Source organism: Rhinolophus hipposideros (genome assembly GCF_964194185.1).
Source record: "Rhinolophus hipposideros genome assembly, chromosome: 4".
In the NCBI taxonomy this organism is placed as follows: domain Eukaryota; kingdom Metazoa; phylum Chordata; class Mammalia; order Chiroptera; family Rhinolophidae; genus Rhinolophus; species Rhinolophus hipposideros.
Window position 1 is genome coordinate 30,416,975 of NC_138050.1, and position 13,403 is coordinate 30,430,377.

Consider the following 13,403-nt stretch of genomic DNA (forward strand, 5'->3'; position numbering starts at 1 on the left):
TGGGTGATTCTCTAAGGCAGAGGCTTCCTGATTATCAGTTTGTTTTTTAGGTTCCTCTGGCATGTCTATTGAAACAGATTGGCAGACAGAAGGGGGGCGGGAACTCTCTTTTAGGACTGTTTCCCCTGTCTGTAAGATCTCTCTAACATCTGCGTCTGAGGAATGTATTTTTAGGATATCATTAATCAGATTCCAATATGAGAATGCCGATACAGGGACCTTGTTGGGTCCAAAAACCCGATAGTAATCATTAAAACAGTCTCCAACTCTCTTCCAATATTTTTGATCAATCGTTCCTTCTTGGGGGAACCAGGGGCAGATATCAGAGACAAAACTGAAAAACTCACGTAAATCTTTTTTTCTAGCCTTAACTCTCCGCATCTTGAGAGATTCCTTAATACCCTTAAGGAAGAGTTCATGTGAACTCAACTCCTGTCCCATGTCAATCACCTACTCACCAATCTCTCGTCCTTCGCTGGGCGGCTACTCCAACGTCGGGCAAACTTGGAGTCTTTTCTTGCGGGTGAATACCTCGTGAACTCCAAACGAGCCTTTTTACTGCCGAGGGGGCTGTCGAGTCTTGTCCCTTACGGGCTCGAAACAAGCCACACTCGCGCCGGGGAGGCCCTCGAGTCTTGTCCCACGAGTGAAAACTGCGTGGGCTCGAAAGAAGCCAGCCCGTGGAGGCTCAGGGAGGGGGGGGGGGCCGCGGCGGTTTCCAGAGTAGGTGTCCTCATAGAATCTTCGTACCTCGGGCCCCACGTTGGGCGCCAAAATGTCCCGACCGGCAGGACAATGCAACGTGGGACGAGGGGAAGAAACCTGTTGAGGATGAAAAAAAAAGGGGAGACAGGAGACGCGAAGAATGGAGGCAAGACAGGGATCTGATCAAGCCTCAAAATTTTATTACGATGGCGGGTTATATATATAGCTATGTCAGATGGGGGTGGGATATGCTATGTCATAGGGTGGCGAGGTACTTGTCGCGGGCTGATAGGCTAGGACAGGGCGATGCCATATGAGGTACAAGGAAATGGGCAGGCTCTGGGTTTGGCGCGCGCGGGCTCTGGGTTTGGCGCGCGCGGGCTTTGGGTTTTATGACCAGGAAGTTCTGCCTAGGCAAGGCCTGGGGATTTCTATGGCTTCCGACATCATGTGGTTCCCTTTTAACACATTATAAAAGGGCATATACATACATTGCTATTACAATAAATTTCGTCTTGTCAGCTACAACTCAATCTCATAACCTTGTTATTTTTAGTATCATAATGTGCATATCTTGCATGACTGTTCTCCTTAAATTTAAAATATGATTGAGTTAAGGAACACAGTAAAAAGTTTCGGGTTCAGATGCCTCTTACAATGAAAAACCCAACAAACACTGTGTTCTGTACTTGGCACGTGCTCAATATACATTTAAGAATTAAATTAAAGAATGTGAGATATATTTGCTTGTACATGTCTATAGGTATGCATAATAGTATGTATAACATATAATACATATATTTTGTGAGGCTTATTAAAATAAGCACAAAGAGCCCTGTGTACATAGAATTGTTCATTTGTACCATATGAATGTTGCTAGCAATGAATGCCAACTTTCGTTAACTGTTCAACATATAGTGTTCGTTTTAAGAAACCAGTTATTTTTTCAGGGTCTGACACTTCTTCTTTGGGTCAGAATGTGCACATAAAGCCAAAGCCCCACACGGGTGTACTCATGTACATTCTCAGCGTCTTCCTTTCACATTTGAAATGCAGAGAATTCAGAAGAAAATAATTCTCAGAGATGATATTTCTTAATCTCTATCTTCCTGTCTTTTCAGAATGAAATTCCACAATTAGTGGGTGAAATTTACCAGAATTTCTTTGTGGAAAGCAAAGAAATATCTGTGGATAAATCACTTTACAAAGAAATCCAGCAATGTCTTGTAGGAAATAAAGGTATTGAAGTGTTCTGCAAAATCCAGGGAGATATTTATGAGATCCTAAAGGACAGATATTACCCTTCGTTTATTGTCAGTGATCTGTATGAGAAATTGATAATAAAAGAGGAAGAAAAACATGCCTCACAGTTGATTTCTAACAAGGATGACGTGGTGAGTCCCATTCAACTTTCTGCTCCCTCTTTAGTGGATAAGCTTTGAATATGATGAGGTGGGTGCATATTGCATAAGCCAAATTTGGTGTGCACCTTCATCTTTTAATATACAGGACTTTAGGTAGTATTTTAAGTTGAATTACTATGTTGCTTCTGTCCTTATCCACTTCTTTCTTTGTGCTTCTGACCAATGGGTTACCACTTCCCAGCATTGAGTCAGAGACCTCTCTGCCTTCTGTCTGCCTGAGACACACCCCGAGTTTGACTCCTGAAAAGTGAGGGCAGAAAATCTGTGGGGTGGGACATTTGTGGCATAGGCCAGGTAAAAGCATCAGTAGAACTATACAGTCCAGCCTGAAAACAGACAAAGGATGGGGGAAAAATGAGAGGAAGAGAATGTGGGAGGAGTTACAAGAAATATTTTAGAGTTTAAGAAAATCAGATGGAATTAAGATGTTCTGAAAGAAACCTTCCTCAGCCATACCTTAAATCTCATTTTCTTAGAGTGTACTAGATCATTTTGGGCAGCCCCAGTTGCCATCTCTCATTTACTGTTAATGACTTCCATGAGTTTTAAGATTTGTGAAAATAACAAAGGAAAAGTGTTTTAGAGTCATCTTTTTTGCTCTTGGTGGTATTAGAAGCTGATGTCTCTAAAGTCATACTTTTTTTAAAAGTTTTATTACTCGGTTCTTTACATTTTCAGTGTACCAAACCACTAAACTGATTGGTCCAAAGCTCATTACTTATTGCATTTTATTTTTAAGACAGGCCAGCTTGTTTCCTCTGTTCTCTCTCTACCTCAAAAATTAAAATGGCTAAATGCAAATGCTGTAAAAGAGGTTATTCAAATTAATAAAAACATCCATTTCCAACAGATAAATTGAATAACGATTTGAACTGATACTTAATATGAAAGGTACTAGTAAACAAACATAAAAAAAAATCCACCTTCACCTAGGATTCAAAGAAGGCTAAAATGTATTACTGACCTTTTGAAAGTATCTATTCTTTGTTCCAATAATCTCAGTTCTAGAAATTTATCCTAAGAAAATAACTACATTGTAGAAAAACAGGTTGTACACAATAGAGTTTGTTTTAGTACATCTGGGATAGCAAAAAAGCAAAATGAATCCACAGCAGGTGCAGCGATAGGAATATGCCTCAGTAAATTATCAGTTCATAAAGTACTGTGCAGCCATGAAATTATAATTTTGAAGACCATTAATACCTTCAAAATATGCAGTATTGTAACATGAAAAAGGCAGAATACCCACTCGAGTATATACAGATGTAGAATTATGTCATAATACATGTACTTACGGGCAAGGACTAGAAAAAACATACAAAAATGATAACAGCTTGATTTTCTATGATTGTAATAGTTTATATATTTTTTCTTTGAAAACAAATTAATTTACTTTTTGTTACAATGAATAAAAGTTAGAAGAAAAAACTCTGGAAGCAAGTCAAGGAGCAAACAAACCAGAAGATAGTCCTCAGCGGTTCTTTTCAGTGTCCTGCTGTTGTTGCTGCTCATGAAGCTAATTAATATGCCCTTGGGTAATCTCTCCAGATTTTTCCAAGTTAAATAGTTCTTTGTGAATTTTAAGTCACTTTCAAATGCTAACTGTTTTACTAGTAAAATAATCTACCTAATGATTTATAAAATACACCTTCAAGAGAAGGATCGAGCAAAGTGTTTACTGAAAGTTCTTTTACTGGTAGGAATTTGGAAATTTTATTTTAAAGAGACTTGAATGAGTTTTTCATAATATTCTTAGACCAAAGGGAAGCCAAGTCTCAGTGTCTTTCTCAAAGATCTGGCACACAACATTCGGGTTGAGTTGGGAAGATAACTCAGTTGCCTTCCCTTGTTCCATGCAAATTCCCTTGGGTGTACCATTTGGGAAATAATGGCATGGAATTTTTTTCTCCTTTTTTAGGAGAAAAATTCATATGGAATCTCAAGGGAGACTGAGATTCTTTTTTCACTGCAGTTCAGAATACCAGTTACTTTGGTTTCAAATACTTTAATTTTTTTCACTTTACTGAGAAAAGCAGTCTGCTTCTAGACAGAAGTAGATTCTTTCCTGATAGAACCTAGTACTTTGGACAGTGCATTATAGTGATACAGAGTTTATATAATCGATAATAATTACTGAGTAGTCCAACTTTATAAGATACGATGGTTATGTGACTTTTTCCCCCAGAACCCAGGAGGTGAGGCTGGTGAAGAGTCCGTGGATGACAGCACCAATCAGATAAATGAACAAGCCAGTTACGCTGTTAACAAACTACGAGAACTAAATGAGAAACTTGAATATAAAAGGCAAGCTCTAAATTCTATTCAAAATGCACCAAAACCTGACAAGAAGGTAACTCTTTTGCTTTCAAGGTTGTTTTTGAAAGTGTCATTTTTAAAATTTGATAAATAACAGTTTTCAGTTTATGTTGAGAAGTGTCACAATTTCTTTAAAAAGAATTTTACTGTAAGTTCTATTGTTTTTTTTTTCCTTCTAGTAAGAATTAGAAAAGTACTTGTTTTTAATCTTTCTTGATTTGAAGTTCTTACCCAATTATTAACTGGGTATCTCTGTTCTTTTATCTGGCTTGCCTGCGGTACCTTTGGGGAAGAGGGTACCGTACCAAGGTCATTTCTGCAAGTGAACTACTCAAGGACAATCTTAATACATTTTTTTCTTACAAATGCTGCAAGTACAGTTTAGAAAACCTCACATAATAATGCAAGAAATAAATTATTTTGCTAAAAGCCAACAGAATCTGTAAGTTTAAAAACATTAATGGCATCTCAGTAATTGGCATTTATCAACCCCAAGCAGTGGTGTGGCCTTTGGCTTTGCATTCATGCCTCTTTGGAGTCTGACAAGCAGGTGTCTGTAATAGAGTTAGGGCCGATGCTCACTGGCCTGCCAAATTGATCTCCTCTGCCACTTATGAATGTGTGGTCAGAAATGTACGTGATGAGTAAGCGAATGTAGCTGTGCTGGTTCCTGTGAGGAATCAGTGACACACAGAGTCAGTCTACCACCTGCTCTGAAAGAGCAAACATACTGATTGATTATGGACCCGAAACATACTCCCACGAAAATGAAGCAGATCGTCACAGCCTTTTCTGATGATAAAATGCAGGACGATGGCCTAGGCAGGGAGGCTTCCTGCAGGTATTCTGAGGAAGGAAGGGGTCCTCGTAGATGGCGTGTTCAGGACAGTTTGGAGTGAAGCTCATGTTCTCCTACTACAGTTATATAACCCTATAGGTTTTCTCAGAAAAGAGATCCAAGGAGACGGTAAGCATAGCATTTTTAAAAAATATTTATTTTTAAAAATTATGGTAAAACAAAAATAACATAAAATTGAACCATTTTAAGTGTATATTTCAGTGTCGAGTACACTCACATGGTTATGCAACCATCACCACCCTCCATCTTCAGAACGTGCTTCATCTTACAAAACTAAAACTCTGTTCCTATTAAACACCAACTCCCTATTTCCCCCTCTCCATCCCCTGGCCACCACCATTCTACTTTCTGTCTCTTATGAGTTTAACTATTTTAAATAGCTCGTGTAAATGGAATCGTACAGGATTCTTCCTTTCCTGACTTGGTTAGTTCACTTAGCATAATATCTTCAAAGTTCATCCATATTGTACCGTGTGTCAGAATTTCCTTCCTTTTAAAGGCTGAGTTAATATGCTATTGCATGTTTATACAACATTTTGTTTATCCATGCTTCCATCTCTGGGCACGTGGTTTGCTTCTACTCTTTGGCTGTTGTGAATACTGCTGCCATGAACATGGGTGTACAACTGTCTCTTTGAGATCCTGCTTTCAATTCTTTTTTAATATTTTTCCTGTTTTTCTTGAGCCCTAGAGGCCTAGACAGGGAACCTGCTTTCAATTATTTAGGGTGTGTACCCAAAACTGGAATTGCCGGGTCATATGTTAATTCTGTTTTTAATTTTTTGAGGACTGTTTTCCACAGTGGCTGCATCATTTTGCCTTATTACCAGCAGTACAGACAGTTTCTCTGTATCCTCACCAATACTTTTTTTTCTGTTTTTTTAATTGATTGATTGATTGTAGACATCCTAATGGGTGTGAGGTGATATCTGATTGTGGTTTTGCTTTGCATTTCCCTAATGATTAGTGATGCTGAATATCTTTTCATGTGCTTTTTGGCTATTTATAGTTTATATATCTTCTTTGGAGAAATGTTCAAGTCCTTTGCTAATTTTTTTTTTTTTTTTTAAGATTTTATTGGGAAAGGGGAATAGGACTTTATTGAGCAATAGTGTGTTTTTCCCAGGACCCATCAGCTCCAAGTCAAGTTGTTGTCCTTTCAATCTTAGTTGCAGAGGGCGCAGCTCAGCTCCAAGACCAGTCTCCGTTTTCAGTCTAGTCTCGGGAGGCGCAGCCCACCATCCCTTCTGGGAGTCGAACCGGCAACCTTGTTCAGAGCATGCGCTCTAACCAACTGAGCCATCTGGCCACCTGGGAGCTCAGCAGCAGCTCAGCGGCAGGTCATTGTCTTCAGTCTAGTTGTGGAGGGCGCAGCTCACTGGCCCATGTGGGAATCGAACCGGCAACCCTGTTGCTCAGAGCTCGCGCTCTAACCAACTGAGCTGTCCAGCTGACCCCCTTTGCCCATTTTTGAATTGGTTGTTTTCTTTGTTGTTGAGTTTTAGGAGTTCTCTGTATATTATAGATATTAATCTTTTATTAAATAAGTGATTTGCAAATATCTTTTTCCATTGTTAGTTGCCTTTTTACTGTGTTGACAGTATTCTTTGCTCAAAAGTCTAAAATTTTTATGAAGTCTTAATTTTCCTATATTTTCTTTTGTTGCCTGTGCCTTTGGTGTCATAGCCAAAAACTGGCAACGGCCAGTTCAATGTTATGAAGCTTTTCCCCATGTTGTCTTCTAAGAATTTTGTAGTTTTAGCTCTTGTGTTTAGGTCCTTGATTCATTTTGAGTGGCTTGCATGTGGATATCCCATTTTCTCAACATCGTTTGACCATTTAGGCGAAGGCTTATTTCTTCGCTTTCTGTTCTATTCCCTTGGTCTATATGTCTGTCTTTACCATACAGTTTTGAAGTTTTGATTAGTATAGTTGTGTAGTAGGATTGAAATCAGGAAGTGTAAGTCCTCCAACTTTGTTTTACTTTTTCAAGATTGTTTTGGCTATTCAGTCACCATTGGGATTCCATATGTATTTTAGGATGGATTTTTCGGTTTATGCAAAAAATATCATTGAGATTTAAATAGGGATTGTATTGAATCTGTAGATCACTTAGGGTAATATTGACATTTTAGCAATATTTAGTCTTCTAATCTTCTTATTTATTTATCTTCTTTAATTTCTTTTATCAGTGTTTTGTAGTTTTCATTGTAGAAGTCTTTCATCTCCTTTCTTAAGTTCATTCCTATGTATATTGTTATATTAATGCTACTGTAAATGGAATTGTTTTCTTAACTTCTTTTCTGGATTGTGTATTGTTAGTGCATAGAAATGCGGTTGATTTTTGTGTATTGATTTTGTATCCTGCTACTTTGCTGAATGGTATAGCATTTTAAATGGTTTCATAACTCCTAGGATGTTTTTCCTGTGGCAGATTGTTTCCAAGTTGAAGGAGGAAATAATTCTAATAGAGAAAGAACGCGCAGACCTTCAGCTGCACATAGCAAGAACAGATTGGTGGTGTGAGAACCTCGGAATGTGGAAAGCCTCCATCACCAGCGGAGAGGTAGGTTTCCTCCCACTTAATTTTAAGAGTTTGACTTCATAAGACAAGATTTTGTCCTGGAGAATTACGGTTGAGGATAGAAAACTTATATTTATTCTTATTAGGCTGCATTTGTCTTACTTTTCTTCCTCCATATTTTCACTCTGGTCCTCCCATGACTGCGAGCTATATTACGTTGCCTGGTAGAGATCTAATCTCATTCCACTTCAGATAGAACTTTGTCCTTGTTCACTAGAATTGTAAGACACTTCAGATAGGAACAAGTAATTTGTTCCTGAATTACCATTTTATTTTTCCATTGAGGGTTGAAATCAAATGGAAAGCACTACTTGAAATTTGGAGATGAAACATTAAAAATGTAAGTGTTTCTGATCGTTCCATCCTGCTGAGCAATGTCAATTGTTCAAATGTCAGTAGCTCTAAGATCTTTATTAATAAATAGTTTTTCCTTTGAATTAGAAAATATTTTGCTGTTATTAGAGGGTCTTTAGAATATACTGTATCCTTTCCTTTTGTCTGTAAAAGTAATTTCATTGAAAGGGAAGATGCTAATAGGCATTTATGCTGTTAGTGTTGATTGCTATCTGTCATTCACCTTGAAATCCAGAGAGAAAGGTCGGGTCCACCATATAGTGCACAAACTCAGTGTAACACTGAGTAAGACAGTGTTAATGTTTTGCCTCATCATCGTTTCAAATGGCTTGTCAAATACTCAACTCTTTAGATTTGCAAGGGCGTATCTTCTCAGCTTATCTTTGTTCCTCTCTGCCTTTCTCATCCCAGTGGCTGGCCACATACTGGGGAGGAAGGCTTAACATTCATACTCTTGAATTATTCTCTATATTAGAGAGCAAAACAAAGCACATTCTCTAAGAGCCACCCGGAAAGCGCATGCATTACATGAGAGTTTAGCCAAGTGCTCTTAGTATGTCTCTGGCACTTGTTGGCACTCCCATGAAGGTAAGCTGCAGGGCAATATGCCCTTTTTGAGGGAGGTAGGGGGCAGTGGATCAGGGGAGGTTGTACTTAACCTTGAAATACCATACAGAAACCCTTGATGATTCCAGATGGAGTGATCTTGGGAATGGAAGTCTAGGGAGAGGATAGGTAGGCTTAGGGTATTTAATGTCAAGAGATAGTAGAGGAGGCCTGGGAGAGGGAAAGAACACAACTTCTGTGATCTCCTCAGTTTTGCCTAGAGTTGCCTCTGACGTTTCACAGTTTATTAAAATCATCGTCCAAAGGCAAACACTGAGGGAAGGAGGAAGGAAAGGCAGAAAAACTCTCACACGACACTTTGCCCTGGCAATCAGTCATTACTCAGGAGATTGCCGTGCCACCTTGGTACTGAAAAGATAATGGACATGGACACAGAGGGGTCACCTCCCTGCCAAAGTTCACCAAGTAGGCACACCTGGGAATGTATAGATGTAATTATATTGCCCCAGACTCTCCTGCCGTCCGATACCGGATGACCCACTTACTAGATGTGTGAGCCTAGGAAAGTCACTGGCCCTGTCTGTGCCTCCACTGCCGCCATCTTTCCTGAGGGGTAATAGTCCTACCTCACAGGGCTCAGTGGGTGTGCAGTAAGTCTTACTTCTCTTTCCTTTGCCTTTCTTATTGGCTCTTTCTTTTTAATTCAATTTGTTGTACTAATTCAAGCTTAAATTCAATGTATTTCTTTTTGTTTCTTTTATTTATTTGTGTTAAGTATAATAATGGCCGATTCTGAATTATCGTGTGTGTGTTTATGAATTATCTAAATTGGTAGAGGACATTATGCCTCCCAGTGTAAAATGTCATGAAAATAGAAATCATGGTTTGTTGAATTCTGAAATTAAACAGGGGAAATCCTCATCCTTCTCTGAGAGAAATTTTGGTATGTCTCACACCTATTTGCTTGCTGTTAATTTGTTTTTTCAAGGAATGTAGTTAGAACTTTAAGTCTGCTATGTTAGTTTTCTTTTGCTGTGTAACAAATTACCACAAAATTCATGGCTTAAAACAACACCCATTTATTAGCTCACAATTCTGTAGGTCAGAAGTCCAGCACGATATGACTGGGTTCTCTGTTCATTGTACCATAAGGCTGAAACCAAGATATTAGCCAGACTGAGTTCTAGTCTAGAGACGGTGGGAAAAAAATCCACTTCCAAGTTCATTCAGGTTGTTGGTAGAATTCAATTCCTGTGGTTGTAGAACTGAGGTTTCTGTTTCTTGCTGTCCTCTGGCGGTTGTTCTTAGTTCCTAGGAGTACTCCCAGATCCTTTCTATGTATCCCTCTCCGTCTTGGAGCTAGCAACAACATGTCGAATCCTTCTTGTGTTTCCAGTTTTTGTGACTTCTTCCACTACAGGCCAGAGAAATCTCTCTGCCTCTATTAATAAAAAGGCTCATGTGATCAGGTGAGGCCCATCCAGATCATCTCCCATCATATTCACAGCCCCAGAGATCATGCAGGACATATACACCACGGGGAGGGGACTCTTGGGGGACGCTTAAAAATCTTGCCTACCACATCTGCTTACCATGCTGTTTGCTGTTGTGTTTGTTTTGTTTCCAAGGTTACAGAAGAGAATGGTGAGCAAATGCCCTGTTATTTTGTCATGGTAAGCTTACAAGAAGTTGGAGGAGTTGAAACTAAGAACTGGACAGTCCCCAGAAGGCTCAGTGAGTTTCAGAATTTACACCGGAAACTTAGTGAGGTATGAATACTCATGAACACAAGGTTTAGAATTACTGAGCAAGAAGAGATGTAAGAGCTCATTTCAATGTTTACCCATAAGGAAGCTGATTAATCTTTCTCCTTTGCTGTTGATACTGCCAAAGCGGCATTTTCAGCCTGACATTTGGAAATTGACTCATCGAGCAAACAACCTCATCTAGTCTCAGTCCTGCAGGACAGATAACTGTGTGATCTCCATTGTGAATGGAGCCCCAGAAAACCCCAGATCTGGAAGAGAGCCAGGGATCATTGAGTGGTTTCGAAGCTTCCAGTTGTGACCCATTAGGGCCACAGTGAAATCCACTGTGGGTGGCAGCAATAGAATGAGAATAGAATATACTGGATTCCATCACAAAAAGTTGTGGAGTCAGTAAAGTGTTATGCTGAAAGCACAAACTCGAGCCAGACTGCGCGAGTTTGGATCCTAGATTGACTACTTACTACTATATGACCTGGGATTTGTCACTCTGTCTCTTTGTGCCTCTTTCTCCTCATCAATGAAATAAAAATATTGATAGCACCTACCTCACAGAGTTGTTGTGAGAATTAACAGAATAAATGAATACAAAGCATTTAGAAGAATGTGTGGCACCTAAGAAACATTATTGTGTTATTATCAGTAGTAGTAGTAGTAATGAGCATTGTTTTATAGAAGGTTTGTTTCAGTTTTATATGTGTGTATATTATATGTATCAATATATATATATCGATATATATATATATATATCGATAAATATAATATATGCATTTGCATTATGGGTTGCAAAGTGGCATGTATTTTCTGCTGTGTGTTTCAGTTAAAATGTTCGAAGCCACTAATCTAAGTCAATTCTTTTATTTGATAGATGAGGAAAACTGATCCCAGAGAGCTGAAAGAACTTATCATAAGATATATACATAGTGGCCAAACCAGGATTAGAATCTGGGTTTTCTTCCTTTTAATTCCTTATTCTGCCATTTTTCTCAGGAGTTCCGTCTTTTCTAACTCTCCTCCTACTGGAGGTATTTGCCCTTTACCCCAGCAATTAAACAGTTCTTCAATCACTTCTACTTTCATTTAGGTCCATTTATCTCACGCTCAAAATGAACTCTTACTAGTAAAACCCTATGGTCACATCTCAGACCTCTTCTGCAGATGAAATATAGGTTTCCTATAACCTTTACTCCTACGGTAATTTTTTAAATCCTTTTAATCACTAACTTCTGAATGCTATAACTTCTACTGCTTTTAAAAGGCTAGTGGCCAAAACTGAATGTCAAATAGACTATAGTCACACTAGCATTGTGAATGCAAAGTATTTATTTTAACATAAGAATAAATTTTCCCAAAATTGTTGAGTGATATCGACACTACAAAAAAATGCAGCGTTTGCCCTGTGGCAAACCATTGTGAAACCAAAGTTTAGTATCAGTCTAGTTGCTGATAAAAACAGAAGGACAAAAAGAAATTTAGGAGAGATTTTGAAATAAAATGAATGTGGAAAATAAAATGTTCTTTGAAAATCAAAACAATTATGCTGTAGCACTAGAGGAAACAAACCGTATACAATTCCATGTCTGCCCCTTTGTCTCATTGTCACCTTTCCTCACCTATGGCCTGATTACTGGTTTCTTTCTTACCCATAGTATTTCCTATCGTGTGAGTTTTCACTTTTCGAAAGAACCCTTCCTGCTGACAGCTGTGACAGGAAACACCTTTCCAGGTCCCTGGTGATTTTGATCTTCCCTTCCAGTTTTCACTGCCTGTTTCATTTCTCTAAAATTTTAACCCCGAATTTGGGCCCTGATTGATACATGGGTGTGTGCTATTATACTTAAGGTGCTTTAGTGGGTTGTGTAGGAAAGGCCAGGTTTTCCTTTTCCACCACCAGAAGCTCTTACATTCTCTTGTTGTTCCAAGTAACTTGTTACATGCCCTCTTTTGCTGTCGCCAGGCTGACAGGGGCACTGCTGTGACCCTGATGATGACAACAGGAGTAAAAGCAGTGGCAGCCAAACTCTGCTCACTTACTTTTCAATATCACTTGATTTCATAAAGCATATTCAAATGGCCCCAATGTTCGGGGGCCACTTGGAGCATTTGAAATCCACTGTCTTCTTAGTGCCTGAGTGGCAGACTGGCAGTCCTGTGGGAATTGGCATAAAGAGAACAGACTTTATTTATAGTCAGATGACCCTGGGTTCTAATCCTGATCCTCATTGTCTCGTGTATAAAATAAAATGATAATTCCCAACTCAGAGAGCTCTTGCACATGCCAAGCTTCTAGAACAGTGTCTGGCGGAAGGTAGAATTTAATCTGCAAAAGGAAGTCTGTTATTTATTAACATACTTTGTTATGATTAATATATTCACATTCTGCAGGTTGTCATTAAAGGCAGTAGCTACAACCCAAGTCTTTTTTTTCTTTCCATTGTCTTTTGTCAGCTTGGACAACTTTTACAGAGATGTTGCAAATAAAACACGTTCTCCTGTGAGCGAGATGTCCATACCTAGCATATTGTACATATTGTGCAAATCCATTTTTTTTTATTAGGGAAGGGGAACAGGACTTTATTGGGGAACAGTGTATACTTCTAGGACTTTTTTCCAAGTCAATTTGTTGTCCTTTCAATTTTAGTTGTGGAGGGTGCCTTTCAACTTCAAGTTGTTATCCTTTCAGTCTTAGTTGTGGAGGGCACAGCTCAGCTCCAGGTCCAGTTGCCATTGCTAGTTGCAGGGGGCGCAGCCCACCATCCCTTCTGGGAGTCGAACCCGCAACCTTGTGGTTGAGAGCCCACTGGCCTATGTGGGAATCGAACTGGCAG

The 13,403-nt window shown here is 39.0% G+C and overlaps 1 protein-coding gene across 2 annotated transcripts in view; it reads left to right on the top strand.

The window, feature by feature from the left end:
- SNX25 (sorting nexin 25) overlaps positions 1 to 13,403 on the top strand; it is a 115,382-nt gene that overhangs the window by 85,792 nt on the left and 16,187 nt on the right. For both annotated transcript variants that reach the window (XM_081046063.1, XM_081046062.1), the window contains exons 9-12: positions 1,827 to 2,099; positions 4,315 to 4,479; positions 7,739 to 7,870; positions 10,438 to 10,578. In XM_081046063.1, the coding sequence (XP_080902189.1) occupies positions 1,827 to 2,099; positions 4,315 to 4,479; positions 7,739 to 7,870; positions 10,438 to 10,578 (711 nt within the window). The remainder of the gene's footprint in view (positions 1 to 1,826; positions 2,100 to 4,314; positions 4,480 to 7,738; positions 7,871 to 10,437; positions 10,579 to 13,403) is intronic.